At 49.3% G+C, this 27,003-nt stretch overlaps 1 protein-coding gene and 1 long non-coding RNA gene across 3 annotated transcripts; one reads left to right on the top strand and one right to left on the bottom strand.

The window, feature by feature from the left end:
- Window positions 1–52: 52 nt before the first annotated feature.
- On the top strand, window positions 53–5,555 carry LOC124104278 (uncharacterized). The gene is made up of 2 exons (XR_006855396.2): window positions 53–192; window positions 4,842–5,555. It is a non-coding gene; the product is annotated as an uncharacterized LOC124104278 (long non-coding RNA).
- Window positions 1,115–27,003, bottom strand: Rab15 (RAB15, member RAS oncogene family). 2 transcript variants are annotated; one of them, XM_046461096.2, is made up of 7 exons: window positions 26,719–27,003; window positions 7,744–7,804; window positions 6,882–6,942; window positions 6,303–6,380; window positions 5,199–5,288; window positions 3,978–4,043; window positions 1,115–3,806 (listed from the first exon to the last, which is right to left on the bottom strand). In XM_046461096.2, the coding sequence occupies exons 1-7, from the start codon at window positions 26,840–26,842 to the stop codon at window positions 3,648–3,650; spliced, it is 639 nt and encodes a 212-aa protein (XP_046317052.1). In that variant the 5' UTR covers window positions 26,843–27,003; the 3' UTR covers window positions 1,115–3,647. The 2 variants fall into 2 exon arrangements, with proteins under 2 accessions (XP_046317052.1, XP_058440571.1); XM_058584588.1 differs by lacking the exon at window positions 26,719–27,003 and adding an exon at window positions 11,032–11,481.

Genomic DNA, 27,003 nt, shown 5'->3' with positions numbered 1-27,003 from the left:
GTTTTCTCAATTCTCATAATTGATGAAGACTGGTGAGACGTTCCTAAAATACTTCCGACCCCAGCTCTGCCTCATAGCAGCCCCACTTCTCAGAAGCTCATGACTTTGGGCCTGTACTTCAAATGTGTGATTTGCACAGCTTTCTGCAGGACACTGGTTATTCTGGAAGCAGCACTGGACAGAAAAGCTCAGGTGGGTGGTTCTCAATTCTGACTATAAATGAGATTTCTTCTTTCTAAATTGAAATGCCAAACCTTCACCACTACTACAGTGGTTTCCAGCCGTAATTCCACAAGTTACTTGGGGCCCTGTGGCAAATCCTTGAAGTTCTCCAAGCAGTTTCCTTATCTGTTGAGTGCGGATAAAGATAACCACACTCCCTCTCTCATATAGTGATTATTAGAAACAGAAGAACCAAGTATCACAGTGTTCTGTAAAGTACGGTTAAGATCTTAAGACTACTGATTGTCCTGCCCTCGCTCCTTTCTTTCTTCATCTTTCTATCCTTACCCCCATACATTCTCTAGCTCCTTAACCAAATCCATATCCCAAAGTGTTTATTATTATTATTTTTTTGGCAGTACTGAGGATTGAACCCAGGGCTTCATATGTGCTAGGCAAGTGCTCTACCACTGAGCAACGTCAGCCTCCTTAACTACCTAGAGTCCTGAAGTTTCATGTCTGCCTCTCTCCCCTCAGATATCCAATTACAAATCTGAAAAATTACTCAATCCCTTCTCACGCCTTTGGGAAGACCTGTTCCTAATCCACTGAACAGATGAGAACTATACTGGCCTCAAAGACCCGTTTAGACTTGACTGGGATGTTCAGCTTCCTCTTCCCTCAGACATGGATGTTCAGTCCTCTCAATGACTGTGCTTCATCTTATTTCTTTCAGGGCAGGGGGCCTTTGCTTTGAGTTCCTCTACAGGTAGCACTAGAGAAGGCACACACACCAAAAAAAAAAAAAGGACAAAGTTCTCCATTTCACCATCATTTTCCTGCTGTTGCTTTAGAATTCTGAGGCCTCTTCTACCAGAGGCCTCCCCCTCCCAGGTTACCACCAGGGTCCCAGTGAAACCTCCTCCCAGGAACTCAAACAGCCAACCATACCTGTGGTTTGAAATATTCTTTATTTTGTAAACATCTGTGTTTAAAATAGATGAACCCTGCTCACAATTCATATAATGGACCCAAGACACAGTACACAAAGTTCACCCATCACAGGGAGATGGTGGGGCTCAGGAGCAGGTGGTGCCAGGGGCTGAGCTGTCTCAGGACAAAGTGGCAGAGGTACTGACCAAAAGACAGGCTGGGAAAGCCTGCTCAACATTCCTGGTCTAATGGCAGCCCAGACCACCTCCTGCACTAAAGTTTGGGGGCAAGGGGCCGACTCTGGTACCTGGGGAGCGCAGCTGCATCCTAAAATCCCAGCCCTCCTCTGCTCCCAGCCGTGACCCTTGTGGAGAGAGCTCATCAGTCCATAGACTCCTGGGCCCATGTTCTCCCTTCTCAAACCCTTAGGATACAGTAAAAACAGAATCCCTCTTTCCTGAGGGGGTTAGGAGAGAGACGCTGGAACTCTGCCTGACTTGCAGAGGAAGTGACAACACTGGCTCACAGGTTGGAGCCAGTGCCTAATATAACTTCTCCTCTCTCTCATCCTTCCTGAGGATAGGCAGGGTTGGCATTACCACTCCCATGCCCAGGGTGCTGCTGCATAACTTGGTCCTTGAGGAAGCGCCCAGCCACTCATGGCTTCATCCTAAAGAACCAGCTCTCTGAACTTATAGCCAGTGATTTGTTCCCCTCTTCCTTCCACCGTGCTCACCTGTCCCCCATTCCGAAATCCTGAGCCACCCTCTCCCGCTAGCCGTTTTTCCTGGTTTGGTAAGCCTAAAGAAAGTGCCCAATGATTTTATTCCCACCTCCTTCTTCAAAGAGTAAGAAATAGGGCTCTTCTCTTCCACAGGTATGTGCCCTGGTTTTGGGTCCTTGGGGCTCAGTGCCCAGTTCTTTGCTTTGGCTCCAATCCTAGCATGTAGTACAGACTAGGAATGATCCTCTCACCTAGGCTTCTCCCACTCCAGAAAGGTCAGGAGGAACCCAAGCAGGGCTGGCAATTGACTTGTTCCCTCTTGAAAGGGAACAAGGACTCTTGGACTATTTGGGGGTTAAAGAAAATTCCTGAACACAGAACTCTGGAGACAGAAGTCCTTTTCCCTCCCCACAGTGCAACTGGCACACCCTCGAGCCTACATAGGAGCAAGGGTGCACTTTGACTCAGGCTGAAGAGAACAGTCCCAAGCATTCCTACCCAGGGCCTCCTTCCTTTCTTCCCATGAAACCTTTGCTTTTCTCCCACAAACTCTGGGACCCAGGAAAACCCTGACTGCTGAAGGCTGGGTTTAGTGAAAGAAGAGTGATGTGGTTACATCACCTCTCACCTCTGCCAAGAAGTATGGGGAAGTTCTCTTCTACCACAAGAGAGGTAAAGCAGGGCTGGGGACATGCTCAGTGGAAGAGTGCTAGCCTAGAGTGTGTGAGGCCCTGCTGCCACCACATCCCCTCTACTTTACAAAATGCTGACCCTGGCCTGCTTGCCCTTGCTCTGGCCCTGACAGCTAGGAGCCAGTCCTTCACTTGTGAGTGCTCCTCTTTCTGGACTGCACAGTTAGTTTGCCAGTGCTCTGGGCCCAGGGATCTCCTTGCCCCTGTGGTACCCTCAGGCCTTTAGACTCAGGGGCCCATGTGGTGAGAAGGTGTGTACACCCTGCATGGGAGGTAGAGACTTGAGGTGATTTTTTATCCCTGCAACCCCTCATCATTTTTTCTCTCTGAAACACCTGCCTCTGAGCTCAGTTCCCACAGAGGCAGGTGGGCAGCTAAGCAAGGCCAGAGCTCAGGCAGGGGGAGCACAAAGAGGTAGGACAGCCAGCCCCAGACATGAGGACCACCAGTTGGTGTTTCCTTCCTACCTCCATGATCCACTTTCCCAGGTCACTGGGGAGGCAGGCCCATGGCACAAGAAGGGGCAGGGACAAGGAGGAGAGGAAGAAGCACCCTTGGCCTTTGGCCCACCCACAGAGCAGGTGGAGGTCCCCCATGGAACAGAGGATGGAACATCCCTATGAGCCTGGGTCCACTCCCTTAGGCAGGGCTGGGAAGGAAGGAGCTGCTCTGGCAGCCACACAGGGACACACAGGCAAGGGTAGGAGGGGCTTTGAGAGGAAACACATTTGAGGGAAGGAGGTGAAGAGCGGGAAGAAAAGAGAAAAAGCAGAGAGGACCAAGATGCACTCAGAAAGAAGGAGCCTTTAAGCAGTCTTGACTCCAGCCTCAGCCATTGTCCAGGGAGCTCTGGTGGTGGGACGGCGCTCAAAGCACACCATGGGGGTCACAGCAGGCCCATGGCTGGGGAAACAGGCTGAAGGATACCACTCCAGGGTAGAGGGGCTGGGGGCAGAGGCTGCTCAGAGATGCCAGCAGAGTTGCTCTCAGGGCCAGGCAGGGGAAGAGTAGCAGCTACTGATTTTTGACAGGGTCGTCAAATGAGAGGACAGCAGTAGGCAACGCCCAGGCTCCCCTGTCTGCCCACAGGCCTCTTGAGGGAAAGGGGTTTGTGTGGGGTGCCCCACACAGGACCCTCAGCACCAGCAGGTTTTTGAAGAGTTCGCTGGGCCCTCGGGTTTGCCCTCTTCCTCTTCCAGCTCTGCCAAGGCCAGCTCGTTACTGGCTCGTATCCGGAGACCATCCAGCTCCTTCCTGTGGGCCTGCAGCACCAGCTCTGTCAGACGCGTGAAAGACTGGGAAACCAAGGGGCATGGGTTAGCCAGCGTCTTCTCTTCCCGGCAACTCTGTAACTGCCCAAGGGGCCAGTCCTATCTTATCTTGGCTCCTGTCTCCACCTCCTCCTCTCACCTCCCCACTCTGCGGACTCAGCCAGAGGCAGGGCAGCTGCTGCCCAGTGGTCTCACCTCTTTAATATTGAGGTTGGTGCAGGCACTTGTTTCATAGAAGTCCATGCCGTACTCCTTAGCCAGCTGCAAGAGAAGGACATTTCTGAAAGAGAGTCAGTAAGGGAAGGGAGGCACCCACGCCACCTGGCATGTACACTCGCAGACCATGCTGTACAGTGACAATTTCTCAGAGCAGACCACTTCTCAGATGAGACTGGGCTCCTTCCAAGACACAGACTGGCACAGAATGGGGAAAGATGATTCACAAATATACCCCACTCCTCCAATACGCATGTACACCCCCAGTTCACACATCATACCTCAGGAAACAAAGATGCCAAAATGCAGTGGTAGTGCGGCATGTTAGCAAACACTATGGAGTGACTCTGGAGTGCAAGAGACCCAGATGCAAGAGACCAGATGCCACACAACAGCTGTAGGACCTTGGACAAGCTACTTATTCTCCCTAAGCCCCAGCTTCCTCTTCTGTTAAAGGAGAATGACAGTGTCCATGACCTAAAGTAATGGGTTGATTAAATGGGGTCATGCTCCTAAAAGCACTTATTGAGCACAGTGCCCTACATGTGGTGCTTGATAAATACTGTTATTCTCACAGGGTTACCTCTACTTCCACATTTTCAATGACTATGTATTTTTTTGTAACCAAAAAAATCAATTTTATTTTAAGGGCTAATGGAATGCTATTGACTGAAGAGGGAGAGAAAAACTCTCGAGGTCCTCAGAGTGGGTGGAGGACTCTTGTCTCATACGATCAGTCTTTCTTCCTGTTCTCTGGGAGGATGGTCTTCCTGCATGCTTGAACATTCCACACCTGACTGAGGGCCTTTCACTGCCTCACTTTCCTCCCTACTTCTTTCCCAGCACAAGGAGGACAGGAATCCGTTTCCTCACTGCAAAACATAGCTATGCCTGGATGTGATTCAAGAAGACATTAGCAACTTGAAATCCTTCCTCATCCCTAACAGGGATGCTCTGGTAAGTCCCTGTTTTGAGGAACTTGGACCTTGGACCTACAAGAGTTGGTGCCCAAGAGGTCTTTGTGTCTGGATGGACCCCAAATACTGTCCTGAAGGACAGAGAGCAGCCTCTCAAAGATGGCAACTCCCCAGGGCCTGAAGGTGCTGTGGAACATGTGAGAGAACCTGACAATGGTGAGTGCACTCCCAGTCCCCACTCCCAGGACTGGCCCTGGAGGTGCTACAGAAGGACTCCACCTACCTGCTGCCCTTGCTCTCTCCCCACCTGCCGTTTCTGCTCTTCATCAGCCTTGTTCCCTATAAGGATCTTCTGGACACCTTCTGGTGCATACTGGAGACAAAGGAGAAGCAGAATTGTCATTGAGAAATGCCCTTCCCTCCCATCTCCCCTGTCCCAGTCTACACTGACCTCTAAACCACCACCAAGGTTAAGAGCCCTAGGGACACGGTGGGGTGACCAGAGGCAAGTGTCAGGCTCTACCAAGTACAGGGGTCCCCCATTATCTGTGGTTTTGCTTTCCCAATTTCAGTTACCTATGGTCAACTATGGTCTAAAACTTAAATGGAAAATTCTAGAAATAAACAATGTGTGTTTAAATGTTAAGTGACTTTTATTATAGTATAATTATTTTATTTTACTATGTTATTGTTAATCTCTTACTGTACCTAATTTATAAATTAAACTTTATCATAGGTATGTTTGTATAGGAGAAAAAAGGGTCTATACTATCTTTAGTTTCAGGCATCCACTGGGGTCTTAGAATGAGTCTTAGCAGATAAGGAGGAACTACTATACCTTGACTGACCCCAGAGTGTCCCAGAGGTGGCTTAGGATAGAAGACACTCTGGCTAATCCTAGTGTTTTGTTGGGTTGAAAAAATGGTACCTGAGTTGGAAAGGTCATACTTAAGACTGGCAGCCCCTGTTCAACAGATATAAGGAACTGGGACCCAGAGAGCTCAAATGGCTTGCCCAAGGCTCCCCAGCTATCGGCAGAGTCATGGCTCTGGTCTAGAAGCCCAGTCCTGTAATTGCACCCGGTCCTGAGATTTCAAGAAGGAATCTACTCCCAGGGCAGGTATGGAACTAACTTATTTCCAGGAGAGACACAGCATGGAGGTCTGGCAAGGAACAGAGCATGAGGGCATGGCCGCTTCAGCTTGCTCTGCATGACTCACCCACCCAGAGCTCTTCTTCCAGCCGGCAGAAGGCAGGGTTTAGGTTTCCTGGTAGCATTGACTCACCAGCCCTTGAGAGCTTTGGCCCTTCCCATCTGGCCTGGCCCTTGCTTTACCTTCCCCTGAGGTGCCCTTTCCCCACCCGTCAGTGAGGTGGTGTTTCCTACCTCATCCACATCACTGACCCACTTCATGATGTGCTGGTAAGAGCGCTCACTGCTAATGTCGTAGACTAAAAATATTCCCTGAGAGAGAAAAAAAAAAAGAGAGAGAGAGAGAAAGAGAGATGGGGGAGGGAGATTGCACACAGAAAGAGTGCACTCATGAAGCCAGATGGGGGAGGGGGGTCTTTACACACTGGGCCACTCTCCTTGCTTAGTATAATGAGGACCCCTCAGTATCTAGAAATGTCTCCTTCTCTCTCAGACCCCCCACAGCTGCTACTTCCTAGGACCATCACAGAACTCTCTAGGGTAGGAAGGCATCACATGCTTTGTCCTGGGTCTTTGACCCAGGGTGGAGGGTGAAAGTTAGGGATGAGGGTAGGGGACCTACCAACAGTAAGTGCTCCATGAATAACTGAGAAATGACTGATCAGTGGGTCTCTGAAAGACTGCCCTAAGGTTCCCTCCTCTGAAGGCAATCCAAGGGGGTCAGTGACCAAAATAACCACAAACACCCCTCAAATACCCATAGTGAAAGTGGGGTGGCAGCTAAACCTCCACTACCTGAAAATGGTAGCTCACCTGGGCCCGTCGGTAGTACTGCTTTGTGATGGTCTGGTATCTCTCCTGGCCGGCTGTGTCCCTGCAGTAGAAAGCCAGTCCCTCAGAGCAGCAAGGACCGTGGGAGCAGATAGGGAGGGAGGAGCAAGAACTGGGAGACCCTGTGCCTTTGTAGGAAAAACTGGGGAGCTGCAAGGTGAAAAATCAGTGGTGCTTTGATCCCCAAAGGGGTCTGAGCACAACTGACTCTGCGATATGAGGTTAGCTCCTCTATACTGGCAATGACGAGGCCCACAGGCCTAGGACACTCCTGATAACTGTATCTGCACTGCACCAACTGAGCCTTGGACAACTCTAAAATTTGGCCATTATGGCCAGACTTGGTTGAATGGGAGGATGATGCTCCACCCCCGGTGCCCATGGGACCTCCAAAGGCAATGTCTTTACTTCTGGGATTAGGAGGTAGCTCCACCTGCAAAAGTAGTGCTCAAGACAATCAGGTGAGAGGGCCACAGCAGCCCCTGGTGGCTACTAGTGGCAACTGCATCAGGCAGTAAACCCAGGGTGGAGCCTTCTATCCTTCTGTCTTACCCAGTGTGACACAGCCTGAGGATAAAGCCTAATTCTACAATAAACCCACAACAGTTAGTTCACCAATTCCTTCTAATTCCTACCCTTTGGTGATTTGTTCATCTATTCCATGATGTTTGTTAAGCAAGCTAGGAGGTTAAGGCTCACTCTTGGGATGGACTTTTTGACTTCTCGCCTTCATAGAGGTGTCCAGTTATCCCAGACGAGGCCTAGGGATTGCCCATGACTGTGGTTTCTAAACAGCAGCCCAGGGTCTTCTCTGCCCAAGCCTGCCTGCTCCTACCCAACTCACCAAATCTGTATCCGCACTTTGATGCCATCAACCTCTATGGTCTTCATCTTAAAGTCAACACCTAGGGAGAGAAAGCAAGCCTGAAACTTAGGAAGGGCACCTGCTGAGAACAGATTAGGGAAGGTCCAAGGCCCTCACAGATGGAGGGATTTCCTTTTGGTTAAAGGTGGTAAGGAGATGACTCAAGGTAAGGGCCTCCTTAACCATAAATGGGCCCCAGGGAAGTGTCTAAGCTTTGAAGGGGGCTTCCCTTCCTCACCAGTTGAAAGTTGCCAGCAGTGGGCAACGGGGAGGCAGTGTGCAGACAGGGGAATCATGGCACATTCTAGTCACGTGTGAAGCCTTCATATTTATACTTCTAGAAAAAACATTCGTATTCACCCTTCCTGAAATCTGAATCTCTAGGAATAGCAATCTACCTTATTGGCCTGGATGTTTCTTTCTCTGCCTTAAGATAACCAGGAGGGGTTGTAGCACTGTTGTGATGAGGGTAAGGCACAGACCCTGGTCTTAGAACCCTCTGTGCACAAAGCCCTTGGCACCTTGCAGAAGCCCATTAGGGAGAGGACCTCCGTGCACCTGTTGTTGACCGACACATTAGAAGAAGCACAGGCTTCACAGTCGGGAGCCAGCTGGCTGGTCACTGGACTCGTGCTATACCTTGGGTACTTGATTCCCTGGCCCTCCCATTTTCTCCACAGTAAAAAGCTGGGACATGACAAACATCTGAGGGCTGCTGGGAAGACCCAGTGAGATACAGAGGCTGCCTGCATAACCCACTGCAGCTCTCAACATGGTGCCTGGCATGTAGTAGGTACACGAGTGACTAACAGATGGTATGACATGTTCTTGGAGGAGGCACAGGAAGCACAGAGTTCTTAGGCCCTTCTGCCCAAGGGCTTGAGGAACTAAGCTGCCCCAAGACACAGGAAGCACAGGGAATCTGGCAAATGGCCCAGGGCTGACACATATTTGGGGAAATCAGCACCACCCACAGCAGACAGGCTTGACTGTGGGTGCTGACAGATGAGGGGAGAAGTGTTGATCCCTGTGCCTCTTCCCCAACCCTGACTGTGCCCAGTGACTCTGAGAGCTGTGTCTAGTAATTAACCTTAAATCTTCATGCATTCTTTGAAGACAAGTCAGGAGTGGGCATCATGAACCACAGTTTTGAGATGGGGAACATTGGAAAGGCAAGGTTGTGGGCTGTTCATTACCAGGTTGCCCATTCCAGAAGGACCCAAGGGTACCACCACTGCCGCCGCCGCCGCCGCCGCCTCCTCCTCCTCCTCCTCCTCCTCCTCCTCCTCCTCCTCCTCCTCCTCCTCACTAGTGCTTTGACAAATGGGAAAGCATCCCCTTATCCATCCCATCCCCGGCCTTCCACAAATACAGACAGATTAAATTCAGACTCTTCCCTCCTACCATCAAGACCAATCTCCTCTAATTAGAAGGGAGAAGAAGACTCAGAATGGACAACCTGCACTAAATCAAGTTGGTCAGACATGAATCATTTTTCGCCTGCCCAAGCTGATTCATATCTATTGAGCTGTACTTTTCCAAACAGGCAATGTCTGGCAGCCATTCTTCCCTGTGTGCAGAGAAAGAGGGATGAAGAGGAGGAGGATGAAAGGGAAAAGGGAGAGGGACATCTGGCCCTGGAGGGAGGCAGTAGCATGCTTACTCCCTCCCTAGACAGTTACCAGGAATTTGCTTCTCCCCAGTACCTGGCATAGAAGGGAATCAAGGGGACACGCAACAACAAATCCCACTGATACGAATAATGAGAATCCACCAGTAAAAAGGGATTCTTGTTGCTTGACAATAGAGTTGCTTCTTCATAGAAGAACCATATTTTTTTTAAAATAATAAACCTAGCTCATCCTCATACTAGCCAGATCAAGAACAATGCTTTATGCAAAGTGGTCACAAAGGCGGGGGTGGATAAGAGGTTAATTTCCATTATTCCACAGGCATTTATGAGAACTAACTATGTTATGTGCCCTGAACAGTGCTCACCATAGACAAAGCAGCAAAAAAAGGACCTGTGGTTGGGCTGGGGTTGTCACTCAGTGGTAGAGTGCTTGCCTGACATATGTGAGGCCCTGGGTTCGATCCTCAGCACCAAATAAAATTAAATAAAGTAAAAAACCCATTGACAACTAATAAATATATTTTTTGAAAAAGCACATATGGTTCCTGCCCTTACAGAAATTGAGAGAGAGGAAATGAGCCCAGAAAGGCAAATAATTAGCCCAAGGTTGGCACAGCATGTAGCAAAGATTCAAATGCAAATCTGTTTGAAGCCAGTGTCCTGACTACCTCTTGCACTATTTGTTGGGAGAAAGAGAGGAGAGTTAAGCATTAACTAGGAACGGAAACCTCAATAATGCTTCATTTCCTGTCTCCTGTTGGTCCTTGAGAAGGGATCTGCTGAGAGACCATCTTCCAATATTAGGGGAACTTTTTCCTTATGAAAGAAAAGGAGAGGGAGGGCAAGTTGGAAGCAGCTGCTAAGAGGTAGAACAGGTCCTGATGCAGCAATGCATACTTGTGGTCCCCGTGACTTGGGAAGCTGAAGCAGGAGGACCTCAAGTTCAAGGTCAGCCTCAGCAACTTAGGAAGACCCTGTCTCAAAAAATTAAAAAAAGCTGGGGATACAGCTCAGTAGTAGAGCACCCCTGAACTCAATCCCCAACACCAAAAAAAAAAAAGAGGTAGAACAGACAAGCAGATTCGAACCTACACAAACCTGGTGGTGGGTACTAGGCCTTGCTTCCTTCTCCCTGGGCCCTCACTTAGTTCTGTGGCAAAGAGTCAAGGTTGAGGAATTCTGGGGCTCACAGCAACCCCACCACCACCATGCTGCATGTTCTCTCTCACACACACATTCTTGCAACCAAGGCCTACTGACAACACAGTAAAATTTTACTTTAACCTGTCAAGAAGGAAAATGCTTTGAGTTGGGATATTCATGTGCATTAATATATGATGGACGAAACAGTCTGTATCTTCTGAAGGATTTCCCCCACCTTTTTCTTTAAATATAAAAAGGTTAACAGTCTAATGATCTTCCAGTGGCATCTAGTCCTTCTTCTCTCTGTCCCCACACACCTTAGATCTTTCCCTGACCACTCTACCAATGAGGCCCTGGCCTGCAGGACCCTGTGCCCAACCCTGACCATATCCTCTCCTGCGTGGCTGTTGGGTTTTTTTTCACTGCCGCTCTGCAGGATGAAGTCAAAACACTGGCCTGATTGAGTCCCCTTCAGATTCATGCCTCCTCACCTCGCAGGCCCTTCCAGCTGCTCGGCCAACTGCTTCTTCCAATGTGTGTTTACCTATCATGTTGCCACAGCCACGACCTCACCCAGAGCAGCACTGCCCACCCCATGCTCTCAACAGAATGTCTCTCCACTGCTTTTCCTCTGAGGCCCATCCCATCTCTCCAGACTTCCCTCTGTCATCTCTCTGCCCTCCTCAGGGAAGGGCCCTCTACCCTTTCCAAGGTTCATCTCTCAGCTGTCCTCATCATCTCCTTCTGGATGCCCATCGGTCCCTCTGTTGCCTCTTTGGTATCCATGGGAAGAAGGGGTTCTCCAGCTGCCTCTCTCCTGGTGTTTGCTCATTCTGGCTCCTCCAAGACAGCATTAAGATGCACACATTAAGGGGCTGGGGTTGTGGCTCAGAGGTAGAGCGCTCTGCCTAGCATGTGTGAGGCACTGGGTTCGATCCTCAGCACCACATAAAAATAAAATAGAGATATTGTATCCACCTATAACTAAAAAATATTAAAAAAAAAAGATTCACACATTAAGGTAGGAATTGTGGGGCTGGGGTTGTGGCTCAGTGGTAGAGCGCTTGCCTTGCATGTGTGAGGCACTGGGTTTGATCCTCAGCACCACATAAAAATAAAAATAAATAAATAAATAAATAAAGGTACTGTTTCCAACTACAACTAAAAAAAAATATTAAAAAAAAAGGTAGGGATTGTGATAAAATAAAATGCAGATTTGGATTTAGCAGGTATGAGAAAAGGCCTGAGAAGTTACATTAGCTTCCAGATAAAGCTGAGGTTGCTGGTCCTAGGACAGTGGTTCTCAGAGTGTGTTGTTCTCAGATCTGAGCATCAGCACCATCCGTGACATTAAAAAGACAAGTGCCCTCCCTATTAAATGCAAGCCCTACCTCAAATCTACAGAAGCAGACCCTCTGGGGGTGGGATCCAGCAGTCTTTTTCAACAAACTTTCCAGGTGCTTCCCACACAGACTGACATCTGACAACTATACTTGGGCAAAAGCTTTGCACCCAAAGTGTCAAGCCAGGCACCCTGGGCATTCACTGTTTCTCAAATGTGCTTTGCAGATCCCCCAGCAGAATCAGAATCACCCCAGGAGATATTTCTTTTAAATGCAACTACCTTGACTTGCCTACACATACTGAATCATAATTTGAGAGAAATCCAGAAACCTGTATTTTTAACAGCACTGTGCATGTTGGGTGGGGGAAGGTCAGACAGAGGAAAGTCCGAGAGCCGCAATAGAGTGAAAGAGACAACAATTGGCACTGGACTCAGAAAGACTTGAGTTCAAATCCTGTTTTGGACACTTGCTGTGTGACTGTGGACTAGTCTTATTTGTAGAATGAGAACACCTAAGAGCTGCCCCCAAAGGGCTGATGTGGGGTAGACAACAAAAACCTCACTCTGGTTCTCACTCCCACCTTCCCTGTGTTGAATAAAGGCTCCCTGAGGAGCAGGGAGGAAAGCAGAGAAAGGATTACTATTCTGCTACCCTTGCTAAACTAAGGATGAGTGGCACCAACCTCACCAGGGAGCTTTGAAGAAATAAAGATTCTCAGGGCTCCCCCAGACCTACCCCATCTTATGCACACTGAACCTCTATGTAGCCCATCTCTAGGCAGAACCATACCTGAGCCTCAAATATTTCTCTGTCCTGGGCTGGGGTTGTGGCTCAGTGGCAGAGAACTTGCCTAGCAGATGTGAGACATTGGGTTCAATCCTTAACACCACATAAAAAATGAACAGATAAAATAAAGGCATTCTGTCCATTTACAACCACAAAATTTAAAAAACATTATATATGTGTGTGTGTGTGTGTGTGTGTGTATCCCCCCCGGTGGGGAGCTGGGGTTGTGGCTCAGTGGTAGAGTACTTGCCTAGCATGTGTGAGGCCCTGGGTTCGATCCTCAGTACCACATAAAAATAAATAAATAAAATAAAGATATTGTGTCCATCTACAACTAAAAAATAAGTATTTATATATATATGTTTTTTTTTTCTTGTCCTATACACATCCCTTAGCCACAAAGTCTCTGTGAAGTAGGCAGAGTGGGTATTGTGACCATAAGGCACGAAAGGGCCAACTTAAATCCCCATATCTCTTAAAACCTACCTATGATGCTCTTCACTCAACCAGTAGTTCCCAACCCTTAGGCTGAGGAATTACACTGCTTTATCATTCGCATCCACCATACCCCACATCTATTCTGATATTTTGAGATATTTAGAAGTGAGGCAGTGGGCACACATGACTGTCTCTACAAATGTCATACATTCAAACAATCCCCAGTGCAATGATGTGGGAGGGTAGGGCCACTGGGAGGTGATTAGCTCATGAGGGCAGAGTATGGGATTAGAGCCCTGAAAGAGGCCTGAGGGAGCATGTTATCCCCTCTGGCTGACTGCTATGGAGGACACAGGTAGAAGGTGCCATCTCTGTAGCAGAGAGTGAGCCCTCACCAGACTGCATCTGTTAATCCCTTCATCTCAGACTTCCCAGGCTCCTAAACTGTGGACAGTACATTTCTATTGTTTATATAAAGTACCACTCTAAGGCACTTTGTTACAATAGCCCTGACTAAGATACTCACTATAACCTATTTTGGGGGGAACTCTTTGTTCCTCTGACTCTAGTAAGCCCAGATTCATCACCCTGTCAACCTCTAAGTCCCTACAAGACAGTGCACAAGTATGCAGAAACAAGCAAAGCCCTTATACACAGCTCCAGCAGAGGTTCTGGGAAACCTGGGAGCCCCAGGAAGAGGAAGTCAGGAAGAAGGGGGGCCCTCTCCCAATTGAGGGCCCAAAGCCCAGCGAGCCACTTATCATTTTGTCCCAGAACATCTGATATGGCCATCATGATGTCTGCCATAGCCAGCGCCCTTTCCCTTTAAAACTGCTGAGTCCAAACCTCTGCTCAGGGAAACAGGGCTGGGTGGAGCTTGTCCTCTGTGGAGAAGCAGCTCCTGACTGGCCCATCAACAGTCTTGCTGGACCCACAAAATGACCAGGCCAACGAGGGCAAGGGAGCTCAGCTAAGCCTGTCAAACCTGCTCCCTCCAGGCCAGAAGCAGTAGTACATGCCTGTCGTCCCCGCTACCTGGGAGACTGAGAAAGAAGCATCACTTGAGCCCAGGGGTTTGAGACCAGCCTGGGCAACAGGTGATACCTTGTCTCAAAAAGAAAAGAGGAGGGCTGGCATTGTAGCTCAGCGGTAGAGCATTCACCTAGCACCTGAGAGACCCTGGGTTCGATCCCTAGCACCACATAAAAATAAATAAATAAGATAAAGGTATTGTGTCCAACAACAACTAAAAAATTTAAAAAAAAAAAAAAAGAAAAGAGGAAAGGGAAGGGGAGGGGAGAATAAGGCAGAGGAAGAAAGCTTCCTCCAGACTCAGCAGAACTAGAGGCTAGCTGGGTCACAACCAGAGGAGCCTGAGGCAAACAGATGCCTAGAGACAAGCAGAGACGCTGAAAAATGACAAGCGTGCTGGCAAGAGATGGCACTGGCCAGGCGCGGTGGTTCATGCCTGTGATCCCAGAGGCTCAGGAGGCTGAAGCAGGAGGATTAGAAGCTCAAAGGCCAGCCTCAGCAACTTAGTGAGGCCCTAAGCAACTCAGCGAGACTCTTAACTCAAAATTTAAAAAAAAATAAATAAAAAGGGCTGGAGATGTGGCCCAGTGGTTAAGTGCCCCTGGGTTCATCCCTGGTACTAGAAAAATAAATAAATAAATAGAACTGGTGCTGAGGCTGCTGGATCCTAGCACTGCAATCAGTCCATACCAGACCCCAAGTTCAGCTACTGGTTGTCCTCACAGCATATGCCCTTTCCTCAATGATACCTGAGAGCACCTCACTGCCTGAAGCTTCATAGCTTGTGACGGTGCCATTGCTGCCTAACGGTTCCCCAGGATGACAGGTGTGATGCTTCAACCACCGAGCAGGGAGAAGACTTCTAAAACAATATTCCCTTGCTCTCCTGCTGCCTACTATTTTTTGTCTTCTAATCCCAACTAGACATAAAGCATCTAAAGACCAGAGAGTATTCTTTGTGTTTGACCAAGTTTTGTTTGTTTGCTTTTTTTTTTTCTTTTAAATCTCTGCCCCTGTGCAACACAGTACCAGGGACAGACATCCCTTCAGAATCCCCCTGCACCAAAGAGCATAAGAAGGGACAGGTGCCTACACCTGCAGAGCAGAGACGGTTTCCTCCCATCAGAGCATCTCACAAACACTGACAAGAAAAACTCCTGAGTTAAGTGACAGTATGGGAGGCTGGGGATATAGCTCAGTTGGTAGAGTGCTTGCCTCACACGTACAAGGCCCTGGGTTCAAACCCCAGCACCACACACACACACACACACACACACACACACACATACACACACACACAAAAAAGTGACAGTATGGGGTCCTGATGCAGCTGTGGACAGTGCCCTCACAACAGACTGTGGCCTGAGGCGGTTCTAGGTTTCTTGCTCTTCCTGCTATGCCTTGGCCTCTGCCCCCACAGCAGCAACCCCTAGTGCCTGCCGGGCCACAACCAAAGTCCTGGAGCACAGTGACAGCACTACTATGAGAAAACTGGGAGGACAGGCAAGGTCCTCCTCAGGGTGCTAGGGCAGGACACTAGGGCTGGACCAGAACCCTTGTGTGAGATTAGTGCCCTCATGAAAAAGGCCTGAGGGAGTGTGTTAACCCTTCTGCTTCTGCTTCTGCCATGGGAGGACACAGCTTGAAGATGACATCTTTGTAACAGAAAGCAAGCCCGCCTTCTCCAGACACCAAATCTGCCAACACCCTGATCTTGGACTTCCTGGCCTCCCAAACTGTGAGGGGAGACAGGCTGGCACTCCTGTGGCTCTCAGGATTATCTTGCCCTGGGTAGGCAAACAGAAGAGCTTACTGCCTCCCGAGGCCAGCAGTGGACATGCTGGAGAGACAGCGGAAAGAAGGCCACAGGGTACATCCCCTGAACAAACACTCCTTCCAGTCACAGTCTGCCTCCAAAGAAAGCCCTGGAAACAGGCGGGAAGTGCGACAGGACAAACAGAGCAGCACGGCCATTAACAGATGGGAGTATGGTTCCAATGCCGCCTTGTCACTGCCCATGTGGTCTCGGAACACCAGAGAGCCTCTTGGCCTGGGCTTTCTCACCTGTTAAGTGTGGGTGGCAATGCTGATGTCATAGTATTTCTGTGTGGATGATGAGATAGAACAGAAAACCCATTACAGGATCTGCTACCCAGAGCTTTGTAAAGTGTGACGCTGATGTCCCTACCTATCTCCCCTACAGAAGTCTGAGACTGTCATACCCGCAGTCATACCCTGGGGGACGGAAAGAGCTCTGGGAGATAGAAGTGGGCTCCTGCTAGGGAAAGGAGGGAGGGCAGGGTGGGGCAGAGAGGTGAGGCAAAGAACGTTTCAACAGAGAGAAAATGCCACCCACTGTGGACCTCAGACAGCTCCCAGAGCCTGGCTCCAACCTAAATCCTGGCAAAGCTGGGGTGGCCCTATTAGCAGGCCGGCGCTGGTCTCCCTCAGGCCAGCACCTCAAGGGTTAATGTTGGGTGCCAGCTTGCCTGCCCACCAAGTGCCACACGCTTTAGTGGAAACAGGGCTGACTCTGGTGCCAAATGTTATCAACATGATCAACCGTGGCCCAAAGGACCCGAAGTGTGACCTGAGCCTTTACATTAGCAATGAGACTCCTCAACAAGGAACAATTTAATACACCTGAAACCCAAGGCAGACACCTAATCTTTGGGGCCATGCTGGCTCCAGTTACTAAGCACCAGTCCCAGAAATGCCCCCAGCTCCTCCCCCTGCAGGAATCTAGCATGTGATGGACATGTGGAGCTTCCTCAGGGCTATGGCAGGAGGTCACCTCCAAAGAAACCCCTCCCCAAAACAAGCTTTAGGAAAAGGCAGAGCCTCGAGGGAGGTGGCTGCCCGACTCTGCCATCCCAAACAAGGCATGACAGTGATTCCCATTTCAAAACCCCTCTCACCTAAACATTATGCAGGAGACCAATAATGCCATTTTCCCCCTAATGGACATGGGAAGGGGAGAATAGGAAAGAGTACACAGAGAGAAGAGAAAAGCCAGGGACAGGATTCAAGACAAAGGATCCTGACACATCTCGACCCCTCACAGCAACTAGGGGGTGGGGACATTTTTTCCCAAACCTGCTACTTGCTGCTTTCTACCTTCTATCTGGTAACTCTTAGCTTGTTTTTTTTTTTTTTTTTTTTTTTTTTGCAGGACTGCATGCTGCCTGACTTCCTCCTCTGTGAACTGCAGACTGGCTGTCCCTCATATTGGCTTTGTCCTGGGGAAAGGTAGACACCGGCTCTCAGAACAAATGCATTAGTCAGCGTGCACCATCTTGTTCTGGCAGTGACAGGAAGTAGAAATATAAGTGGCCCTGCGCTTGAGGGACAGAATCCTGATCCTCTAACTCACTTGAAAGTCATGTTTTAATCTCAAGAGTGATGAGATCAGGGGCTAGGGCTGTGGCTCAGTAGTAGAGGGCAAGCACGAGGCACTGGGTTCAATCCTCAGCACCACATGAATGTAAAATAAAGATACTGTGTCCACCTAAAACTTAAGAATAATATTTTTTTTTTAAAAAAAGAGTGCTGAGATCAAAGGTTCTGATTCAGATGTCTATTCACAAGAAATTCTGGAGATTTCAGAAGGATATTCTATGTCTTAAAAGGGTCAGTCTCTGGAAGCCCAGGACCCAGGACCCAGATTGTTATCACACAGTGGGATTTCCCAATCGGACACTCACCCTGGTGAGTCTGGAGGGAATGAATGGCTCAGGGATTGAGCTGAGAAGCTCCTTACCCCAGAGCACCCTGGCTGATGAGCTGGTCCTGGCGTGGTCACTTAGGCAGCCACGTTGAACTGATAGGCATCATCTGTCACTAGCAGTGACCCCAACTGACAAGTAGCACTGTCCTTAGTCTAAGACATCAAGCCCTCATCTTTGCACACACCAGAGTACCCCACTCACACAGGTGCCACGAGAACCACCCTCTCCCTCCTTGTTATGAGCTTCCCCTTAGGGCATGTGTCAGAGCAGAAGAGGTTGAAAATTACTGGGAAAAAAATTCCCCCCTTGCAGAAGTCTCCCCTGTCCTCTCATGTCCCCAAACACATGCCTGGTGTTGTCATGGGTCCCAAGAAACCAATACTACCATGACTTTCCTCCGGGAGGAGCAAAAGTCTTCTAGGGAGATGTATTAATTCATTCACTCATTCAATTAGTAAGTACTTACTATGTGCCAGAAACCCCAAGACAAGCAGCAGACAACACAGAACACAACCTTGTCATCAGGGAGCTTCCATTCTTGTGGGAGTGGACAGATAAGTAACATTTATTTATTTATTTTATTTATACCAGGGATTGAATCCAGAGGCACTTAACCACTGAGCCATATCCCAGCCCTTTTTAAATATTTTGTTTTGAGACAGGGTCTCCCTAAGTTGTCTAAGGCCTTGCTAAGTTGTTAAGGCTGGCTTTGAACTTGCAATCCTCCTGCCTCAGCCTCCAAAGCTGCTGGGATTACAGTTGTGCACCACCACACCTGGCTAGTAACTTATTTTTATTACTACATCATGGATGAGAATGATAAGGGCTAAGAGGCAAAAGGATAATAGAGCAGACAGCAAGGATAGTGTGCAAGCTACCTTAAGAAAAAATATTTTAAAAGAAGTGACATCAGAGCTGAGGCTTGAGTGACAAGAAAGTACTCAGCAGGGAGAAGATCTGAAGGACTGAGGGCCCAGACAAAGGAAGCAGCAAGTATCTTCAGGCACTTTCAGTCAAACTTATAGTTCTCAGGAAAGAAAAGCAAGAGGGACCAACATTATCCTTCCCTGTTACAAAAGGAGAAATCACAGTAAGGCCCTAGCATTTTCTCAGATCTCATGGGGACCCTCATATTTGTACATGGGCATATGCACACAGACACTCATCTATCCATCCGTGCACACTTGTGTGGAGGCTGTAACACGAAGGACACACCAAGAAACATCTGAGAGCAAGACCAACTTTGGAACTCCTCATCCCCGTGCCCTGACAGCTCTCTAGCTGCATTGTGGAGCACGTGGGTAAGGCTTCTCCATTCTGCACACAGTGGGTATAAAATCAGCACTCAGGAAATGGGGCTTCCTTTCTCTTGCTCTTCCCACTGCCTTGGACACATACCTCCATGCAGCCTCTGTGACAAGTGGGGTGTGCTCCAGCTATGCTGTGCCACTCCCATGTACCAGACCCAAGGACCCGGGCATCACCTCTTTTGAGCCTGCTGGTGGGTGCTCAGTGGGCACTGCTGAGGCAGTCAAGATGTGCTGGGCTACTAACCACTCACTCCTCCAGCCTCCTTCTCGGCCTGTTTCTCAGTGCAGAGAAGAAAAGACTTGGAGCCTCCAGAAGAAACACCTTGGATAGGACAGTATCTCCAGATCATTTGCCCCACTCATAGCCAGCAAAGGGAACTTCCAGCAGGTACCTACCTGAACTGAAGCTGGCATGACCATGGTGTGGCCATTACTAGCTGGCCTCAGCCAGGCTGGAGAGCAATAGTCCCAATCTAGAAGTGTTTTCCACAGCAGTTCCTCCTGGGAAAAAGATATGTACCTCCCCTGATCCGTGTCCCCAACTAAGTCTTCAAGACCCCATTCAAATGTCACTTCCTCTGCGAAGTTTTATCGACCTCCCCTGGGGGGATTTTTCACTCCTCTAAAATTTATTTTGCATAATATTCTGGCTGTTTGGAAGCCTGACTCCCCAGCTACACTGTGAGTCCACAGAATGCAAAGCAGCATCTTATTCATTTCATATTCTCATTGCCTGGTGGAAGGCAAATCATTAAATATTACTCAACAAAGTTAAATATGTGCAATAAAAAAATGAATGAGTATCCATGAGTGAATGAATGAAGTCACTACATGACAGCAGAAAAGAGCAGCAAAGAGAAAATTTTAATCAGGGAAAAGAGATCAGGGAATGACCCATGTTTCAAAGCTAACTATTGGCCTATCTATAGATCATGGTGTCCCGGTCACTCAGTTCTCTTTAAATCCACATCAAAATGGCAATAGGAAAGCAACACTCAGATCCTATACTCGGAGGTCTCCTACCTGGACTCCTCAGTCACAGGCCTCTAACTCTCTTCAGGGGTGTGTGTAAATGACGCAGAGCCCTAACATGAGGTGGGGGAGACATGCCCACTCCCCTTTGGCTGGCAGGGGAGGCGTTCTACTTGGCAACCTGTGGAAGGGACTTCTGGGATGAAAAACATGCCCAAAGTCACTTTGGAGAAAATGGAGGAGAGAAGATGGCTCAGGTTTGGGTCACCTTACATACAAGATGGGAGTCACTAGTTCTCTAGGGTCCTCAGCTTTCCTAGTTACAAAATAGGGTGGATGATTAGAGCTATCCTTCGGAGTAGAAGGAATTAAATGTCTAGAAAGCCCTGTGACCCCTTGACAAAGCTCACTGACCAGGCAGAAGAGCCAAGGAGAGGTCAGAGTCCTGTACAGAAAACTGGCAGTTTTACAGGGAAAAAAGCACGAATATTAGATTACAGAAAAGACACTCTGAGAAGAGCTGGCAATCAGAGTAGAAGGGTAATGACCAAATATCGACTTTCATGTTATAAAGCTCATCACCAATCTGTCTGGGGGAGGGGAGGAAGAGGAGGGAAGAGCAGAAACCAAGGAATGCAGGCAGGCAAGAGCGAACGGGGTGCTCAAATCTGTGGGTGAATCTGCAGATCTGCAAATGTGGCACAGATCAGCCAAAACCTTCTGCAGGTTTCAGATGTGTTCATTCTCAGGGACCATGTCCTTGGGGAGAGGGATGGGAGGCTGGGTCTGTGCCTGTGTCATAGGAGGAATGAAGGAGCAGAGGCCTAGGCAGAGCAACATCTAGCAAAGGCCCCAGCCTTGAAGCAGAGATGCCCCCATCCTCCCAGGCCACCCTTCTCCTCTCCACCTCCTCACCCACTCACTCTTCCTTCCAAGATCCTGGCACTGCATGGGCCAGGGGGGCTTGGAACGAACACAGAGCCTACTCACATGCTCCCCTGGAATGGAAGACAACTCCTTGATCTCTGTTTTGTTCACCACTGTATCCTCAGCTCCTAGCATGGTGCCTAGCACATAGGAGGTGTAGGGTAAGTAGTGCCTAAATGATTCCATGAGTGATGGACAGGAAGACCTCACAGCACATGATTGACAGTTTATTCATCACCACAACATTCTTCTGCACTAGCAACAATTGTAACTATGAAGATGGTGGCAGCTACCATTTTACTGAGGACTCTGCCAAGTGCTTTGTATCCATTAGCTTCTGTAATCTTCCCAATAATCATTAAGAAAAAGATTGTCTTACCATCTTCAATTTAGAGATGCAGAACTAAGTACGAGGATGTTAAATAAGTGCCTGAAGGTCACAGAGCCAAAAAGGCCACAGAGAATGTGCATGTCTGACCAGACTCTTTCCATCCTACTCACTATTTCTTCGCTTCCCATCCTTTCTACAGGGCAGGAGCACAGGGTAGGAAGACACAGGTCTCCGGCTGCCTAAGGGCTACTAAGACCAGAAGGCCCAGCTCCTCACTCTAGAAATCTACAAATCCCAGGGCTACAGATACCAAGCATTCACCCCAAATTCTGTTGGGTCACTCAATTCCAGGTCCAGATCTAGGCCCCCTGGTCTTTTCCTACCCCAGTCAACACAAGCGCCTGTCACAGGCAGAGCCAGTTCCAGCAGAACTTCCTGAGAAAGATGAAAGTACCACAGAAAACCCATCCCAAGCAAGCAGCCTCAAGCCATGGCCCAACCGGTCCAACCGGATCATCATAGGCCATAGCTTTCCTCCTCACTCAATAAAGGTGCTGCCTGAGGGTGGCTTTTCAAATGAAAGATCCAGAGGCCAGGTGGCAAGGATGGCAGGGAGAAAATCAGCTCCTGGGCAGTTACTTGGATTTACATCCCACTCCTGGCACCTTGCAGAAAGGCCATCAAACTTCTCCAGAACATAGACATCCACATATGACTCTGTGCCTGGGCAAACAGCACCAGCTCCATGAGACCCTTTCAGAAGTGGCCAGTTTGATGGGTTTGAGCTACTCCCCACTTCTGGAGGGAAACCAGAGCAGGTGATTGTATAGGCTAGTGCTGGTACCATCAGAGGGAGTGGGAGGAGGAAGGGGAAGGAGCTGGTTGAGAGGTTCCTTCAAGCCCTGACACCAGCACAGCCCTTGACTGGTCCCCCTGCTTCAAGTCTTAAATCCTCTTCCAACCAATGTTGTTGAGTACCCTGCTCAAAACCCTTTCGTACCATTGCTAGGTTCAAGTCCCACCTGCTCAGCCAGGCCCCTGATGCCCTCTGCCAACCAGGTCTGATACTCTTTCATTAATGATCTACGAGGGTTAAATGTTGCCTTCCCTGTACTAGGGCCTATGAAAACAAAGAAGGATAAGATGTGTCTTACCCCTGAGACACTTCTAGTTTGGGAGACAGAAAGAAGAATGTTCTCGCACTCCTCCATAAACTCCCTCTGCAGCAGCCAGACTGCGGGAGTCCTAGTCCCATGGACACCCACTCATTTCACACCTCTGTTATCTCTGCTCACTGTGCTCCATCTGCTCCCTTCCCTGCAGGCACTCACTGCAGGCTGCTTCAGCCTTCCCTGCTAGTTGGAATCCAGGGTCTCTTCTTCTCTAACCTCAGAGAGCAAAAGCACGCTCTGGGGCCATTGCCATTACTGGCTGCCTCATGACACATCCTACATGGATAATAACTGTGTGACCTTCGTCAAGAGTAGCAGTAATGAAGGCTGAGGTTGTGGCTCAGTGGTAGAGCGCTTGCCTTGCATGTGTGAGGCACTGGGTTCAATTCTCAGCACCACATATAAATAAATAAAATAAAATAAAAGAGTAGCAGTAATAATTATAATCAAGCCCTTACATTTGAAGAATGCTTTTCCAAGTACTTTCGATATTTCATCTCATGTTGGCAACAGCTCTTTTTTACCTATATCTTGCTTCTCCAACTAGATTATACACTTCTGTGGGCAGAAAAAGGTGGAGTGCAATATGTCTCTGAAATGCCTCACACGTGTTTGGTAGGAATGTTCAATTACTTTACCTGATGAGACAGACCTGTCAGGAACTAGTTGCAGGCAGATATTAAGGCTCTGACTGTCCTCCTCTGCACCGCTCTGGGAGCACAGCTACATAGAAAGGGAATGCCCACGGCACAGATCCAGCACAGGGCCGCCTGTCCACCCACTGGCCAGAAAAACGAGGATGGGAGAAGGGACAGTCAGTGCCTCAGTCTACAAGGGAGGTCTCCTCCCTGTGCCCCAGCAGGCTTTTTTATGGAATGTCACAAGCTCTTATAGTAAATACACAACAAATTACAAAAGAGCCAGCCAAGAATCTGAACTCTATCTTGGCAATAATTGGGGAACTGTCTTGTTTTCCCCATTTACCGAAGCGGGGTTCGGGAAAACCCTTGGGAAAGGTGCCTAGATCAACGTCCAGCACAGTGAAAGAATGTATCTGGGCAGTTTGAGAGCAGCGATGTTTATTCATCTTGGAACCTCTGGAGACTAGCATACAAGGTGTGCACGCTTTTTGTGTGAGCAGATAAATGAATGACCATGACCTGGTAGTTCCTATTTCTTTGGCTCCTCCATTTGCTTCCTGGCTACCCCTTCCTTGGGAACCTTCCAAATCACCTAAAGAAAAAGCTTTTCTTGACCATCCAATCCAACTCTTTTCCTTCAGTGTTAGTTAATGCTGAAAAACACAATCAAGATGAGGGGGAATTACAAGCCATTAGTAAGCTTTAAGAAAACATCTTATTAATAAGAAACCCAGTGGAGCAGATTTTAAAAGGCTATAGGAAGAAAGGCAGGTTTCTTTCTCTTCCAGGGAATCTAAACTCCAAAAAAGTCCTCTGCATCCCATGGAAAGGGGGACCAGCCACGAGAAGCAGAGGAAGAACTTTGGAAACAGGTTTTAGGCCAATATATATGAAGGGCATTGGAGGGAGAGGGTGCTGTGGAGACACCCCACCTATTTTATTGACTCATCTCTGCCCCCAAAGTGATACATTTCAGGTTTCTGAGGAAGTCCCTAGACCTACCTAGCATTCCCCTATTAGCAGTAAGAAGGAATCTAAGAAAGGAGATTGTTGCTCCCTTCAACAAGGGTACGTGGGAGACAGGCAGGACCAGCCTGTCGTCTCCGAGGGGCTGAGCGAGAGGGTAAGGGTCGCGGCCCAGTCCCCACCCCAAGACTGGGGAGAAACCACACTGAGCCGGGAGTTGTGTCAGTGGTGAAGGCACAACAGATCTCAGCTTTACTGTGTCAGGGACAAGGTTATATAGTGATAGAAGGAGGGAGTAAGAAGAGAAAGTAGCGAGAACCAATAGGGGGCAGTTACGTTACTATCACTAGGGGCCTAGGCAGATTTCAGGTTAAACCATTAGGCAGGGCTAAGGTCAAAAACCCGCATGCGCCAATCCAGCCAGGTCATCGAAGTGCTCTAGAAGAGCCCATGAGGCCACTCAGCCAACACCCAATAATGGCCACGGTCCCAAAGGAGGTAAAAGTTTCCAACAGGAGATGACAAGGTGAAGGGACAAGAAGGGATGGTGATCAGATATATGGGGCACGGGGTGATTCACTTTAAGAAAGCATACTGTAACATTTTATAAACAAGGGTTCCCTCATTTATCTGCTGAGAGGGTAAATGAGGGAAACCAGGGGAGGCTAACTCCTCACAACATAAGCAGTAGTCCTAAGAGCTTCTGAAATGAAGGGGATGTGTGAAGCCCTCAAAGGGAAAAGTTCAGGTGACTCCTAGGACTTGGAATGTGGCCAGGACACCAGGGTGCAAATGGCTGTTCCTCAGGCAAAAGTCAGGTAACCTGCTGCCCTTTGCCCCAAGCCTGCATCCTGTCCTCATACCCTATCTGGTTCCTCAGCCACTCCCTGGCTCACTCCCATGCTTTGCCCCACACCTGCCTCTTCTCTGAGCTCTCTCCTGGCCAAGGCTTGGTGTCTGTAACCATCTCTCTGAAATGTCTTTCATCCACGTAGTGGCCCAGCCCAAACTCCTATATCTCCTAGGAGTTAGCCTTACAGCATCCCTGAAGAATATGGATGGATTCTGTCCCCAAACCTAAGTCCCATGAAGATTGTGAAGCAAAGAGAGACCCTAAGAGCTCAATCCTAATTAACAACAGTAATAACAGTCAGCATCTAGCCAGCTCCCCCATGTATCAGACTTTGTACTGAGTGCTTTACAAACATTATCTTGATTGATCTATTATTACATCCATTCTACAGATGAAAAACTAAAGCTCAGAAGCTTAAGTGAGAGTCAAGGTCATGTTGCCCCAAAGGGAGATCTCCAGGTATGTGTGATCTCCAGGTATGTGTGAAACAATACCTGTCTCTTAACCACCAGGCTCTGTTCCTCCTGGCTGCATCTAACTGCTCCCTCTTCTCTCTTAGCAAGGAGTGTGTGTTGAGGGGAAGCAGGGAGAGGTATCCTCCAGAGGAAGCTAAAAGCTGGAGTCCTCCCATAAGGCAGCAGGGGCTTCTAGGACAGCATACCAACTGGATGACCAGCCAGCCCACAGGAGTTTCCTTTCAGGGGCCTAGGCAGTGAGGAGGCTACTCCAGGTTTAACCAAGCATAAAACCTGTTAGGTATGAGTGGAATCCCCTCAATTCAGACCTCCCAGAGGAGGAGGCCCTTCAGAACCCATAAGGGAGAGGCTTTCTCTGAGGAGAGGCCTCAGAACCACTCCCAGAAAATAGGTGACCCTCTCACAACACTGCCCAGGATGCCACCAGGCCTTGTCCCTTTAATCACAGGCTTCTGGTACGGATGGATCAGAAATAGAGATGGATTAGAGATAGAGTCAAGGTGGGTCCTGCCTGCCTTCTGATCCCCCCAGGTCTGCAGCAACATTCCTGACCTTCCTCCACCCTCCTCAGCCTCCTTCAAAACATACTTTAGCCAGCTGGTTCCTCCCTTTCTCAAGCTCTGGGGCTTCTCATCAGTGCCCTCCTCCAGGTGTCGCACCTTGAGGCTTACCTTCACTACCAGTCCCCTGGTAACTCAATCCCTTTGACCCCTCCCTTCCTCCTGTCTTCCCCATCCTGGCTCCACATTGGCTCACCCCTGAACTGAAGGTAGCTTTATGACTGGCTCCCCACTCTGACCCCTTTTCCTGAGCACAAGCTTTACTTCCCCTCCCCCTCTTGACTTGGGGCTGTAAGGATGTCATTTCACTGGCTATGATTCTCACTGCCCCATTTCGGGGTACCCTAGCCTACACCCTCCCCCGTTTTACTGGCTTGGATGGGGAGGTTCTCAGCTAGAGGCCAGAGATCCCACCCCTCAGCCCCTGGCAGGCAGTAGGACCCCCTCACCTGCAGGAACCGAGGCTCTGGTCCCCTGCAGGTGGCCCGCTCACCCGGGGGTTTATTCCCTCATCCTGGCCTCGCGCGCCACAGCCTCTAGCCTCTGGGGGCAGATAACCCCTCTCAGCCTGGGGAAAGGGAGACAGGGGAAGGGGCCGCGGGGCAGAGAGGGTGGGGCGCCCTGGGCCACCGCCCCTTACCGATGGTGGAGATGTGAGAGGAGTGGAACTCGTTGTCGGTGAAGCGGCACAGCAGGCAGGTCTTGCCCACCCCGGAGTCTCCGATCAGCAGCAGCCGGAACAGCACGTCGTACTGCTTCGCCATGGTTGGGGCCCGAGGGGACCAGGGGCTGCGGGCGGCGGCGGACTCAGCCCCGCTCGGCTGCTCCCATCGCGGCCCGCGCCCGCCCGGGGACGCCGCGGGCGGCGAGAAGGAAGCTGGGCCGGGGCCCCGCTCTGGCCTCGCCCGCTGGCTGGGCGCGGGGA

The sequence above is a fragment of the Marmota monax genome, unplaced genomic scaffold (assembly GCF_021218885.2).
Source record: "Marmota monax isolate L192 unplaced genomic scaffold, Marmota_monax_Labrador192_F-V1.1 WCK01_AAM20220418_F8-fsc00001, whole genome shotgun sequence".
Taxonomy (NCBI): domain Eukaryota; kingdom Metazoa; phylum Chordata; class Mammalia; order Rodentia; family Sciuridae; genus Marmota; species Marmota monax.
This window is presented reverse-complemented; position numbering and strand designations above follow the sequence as displayed.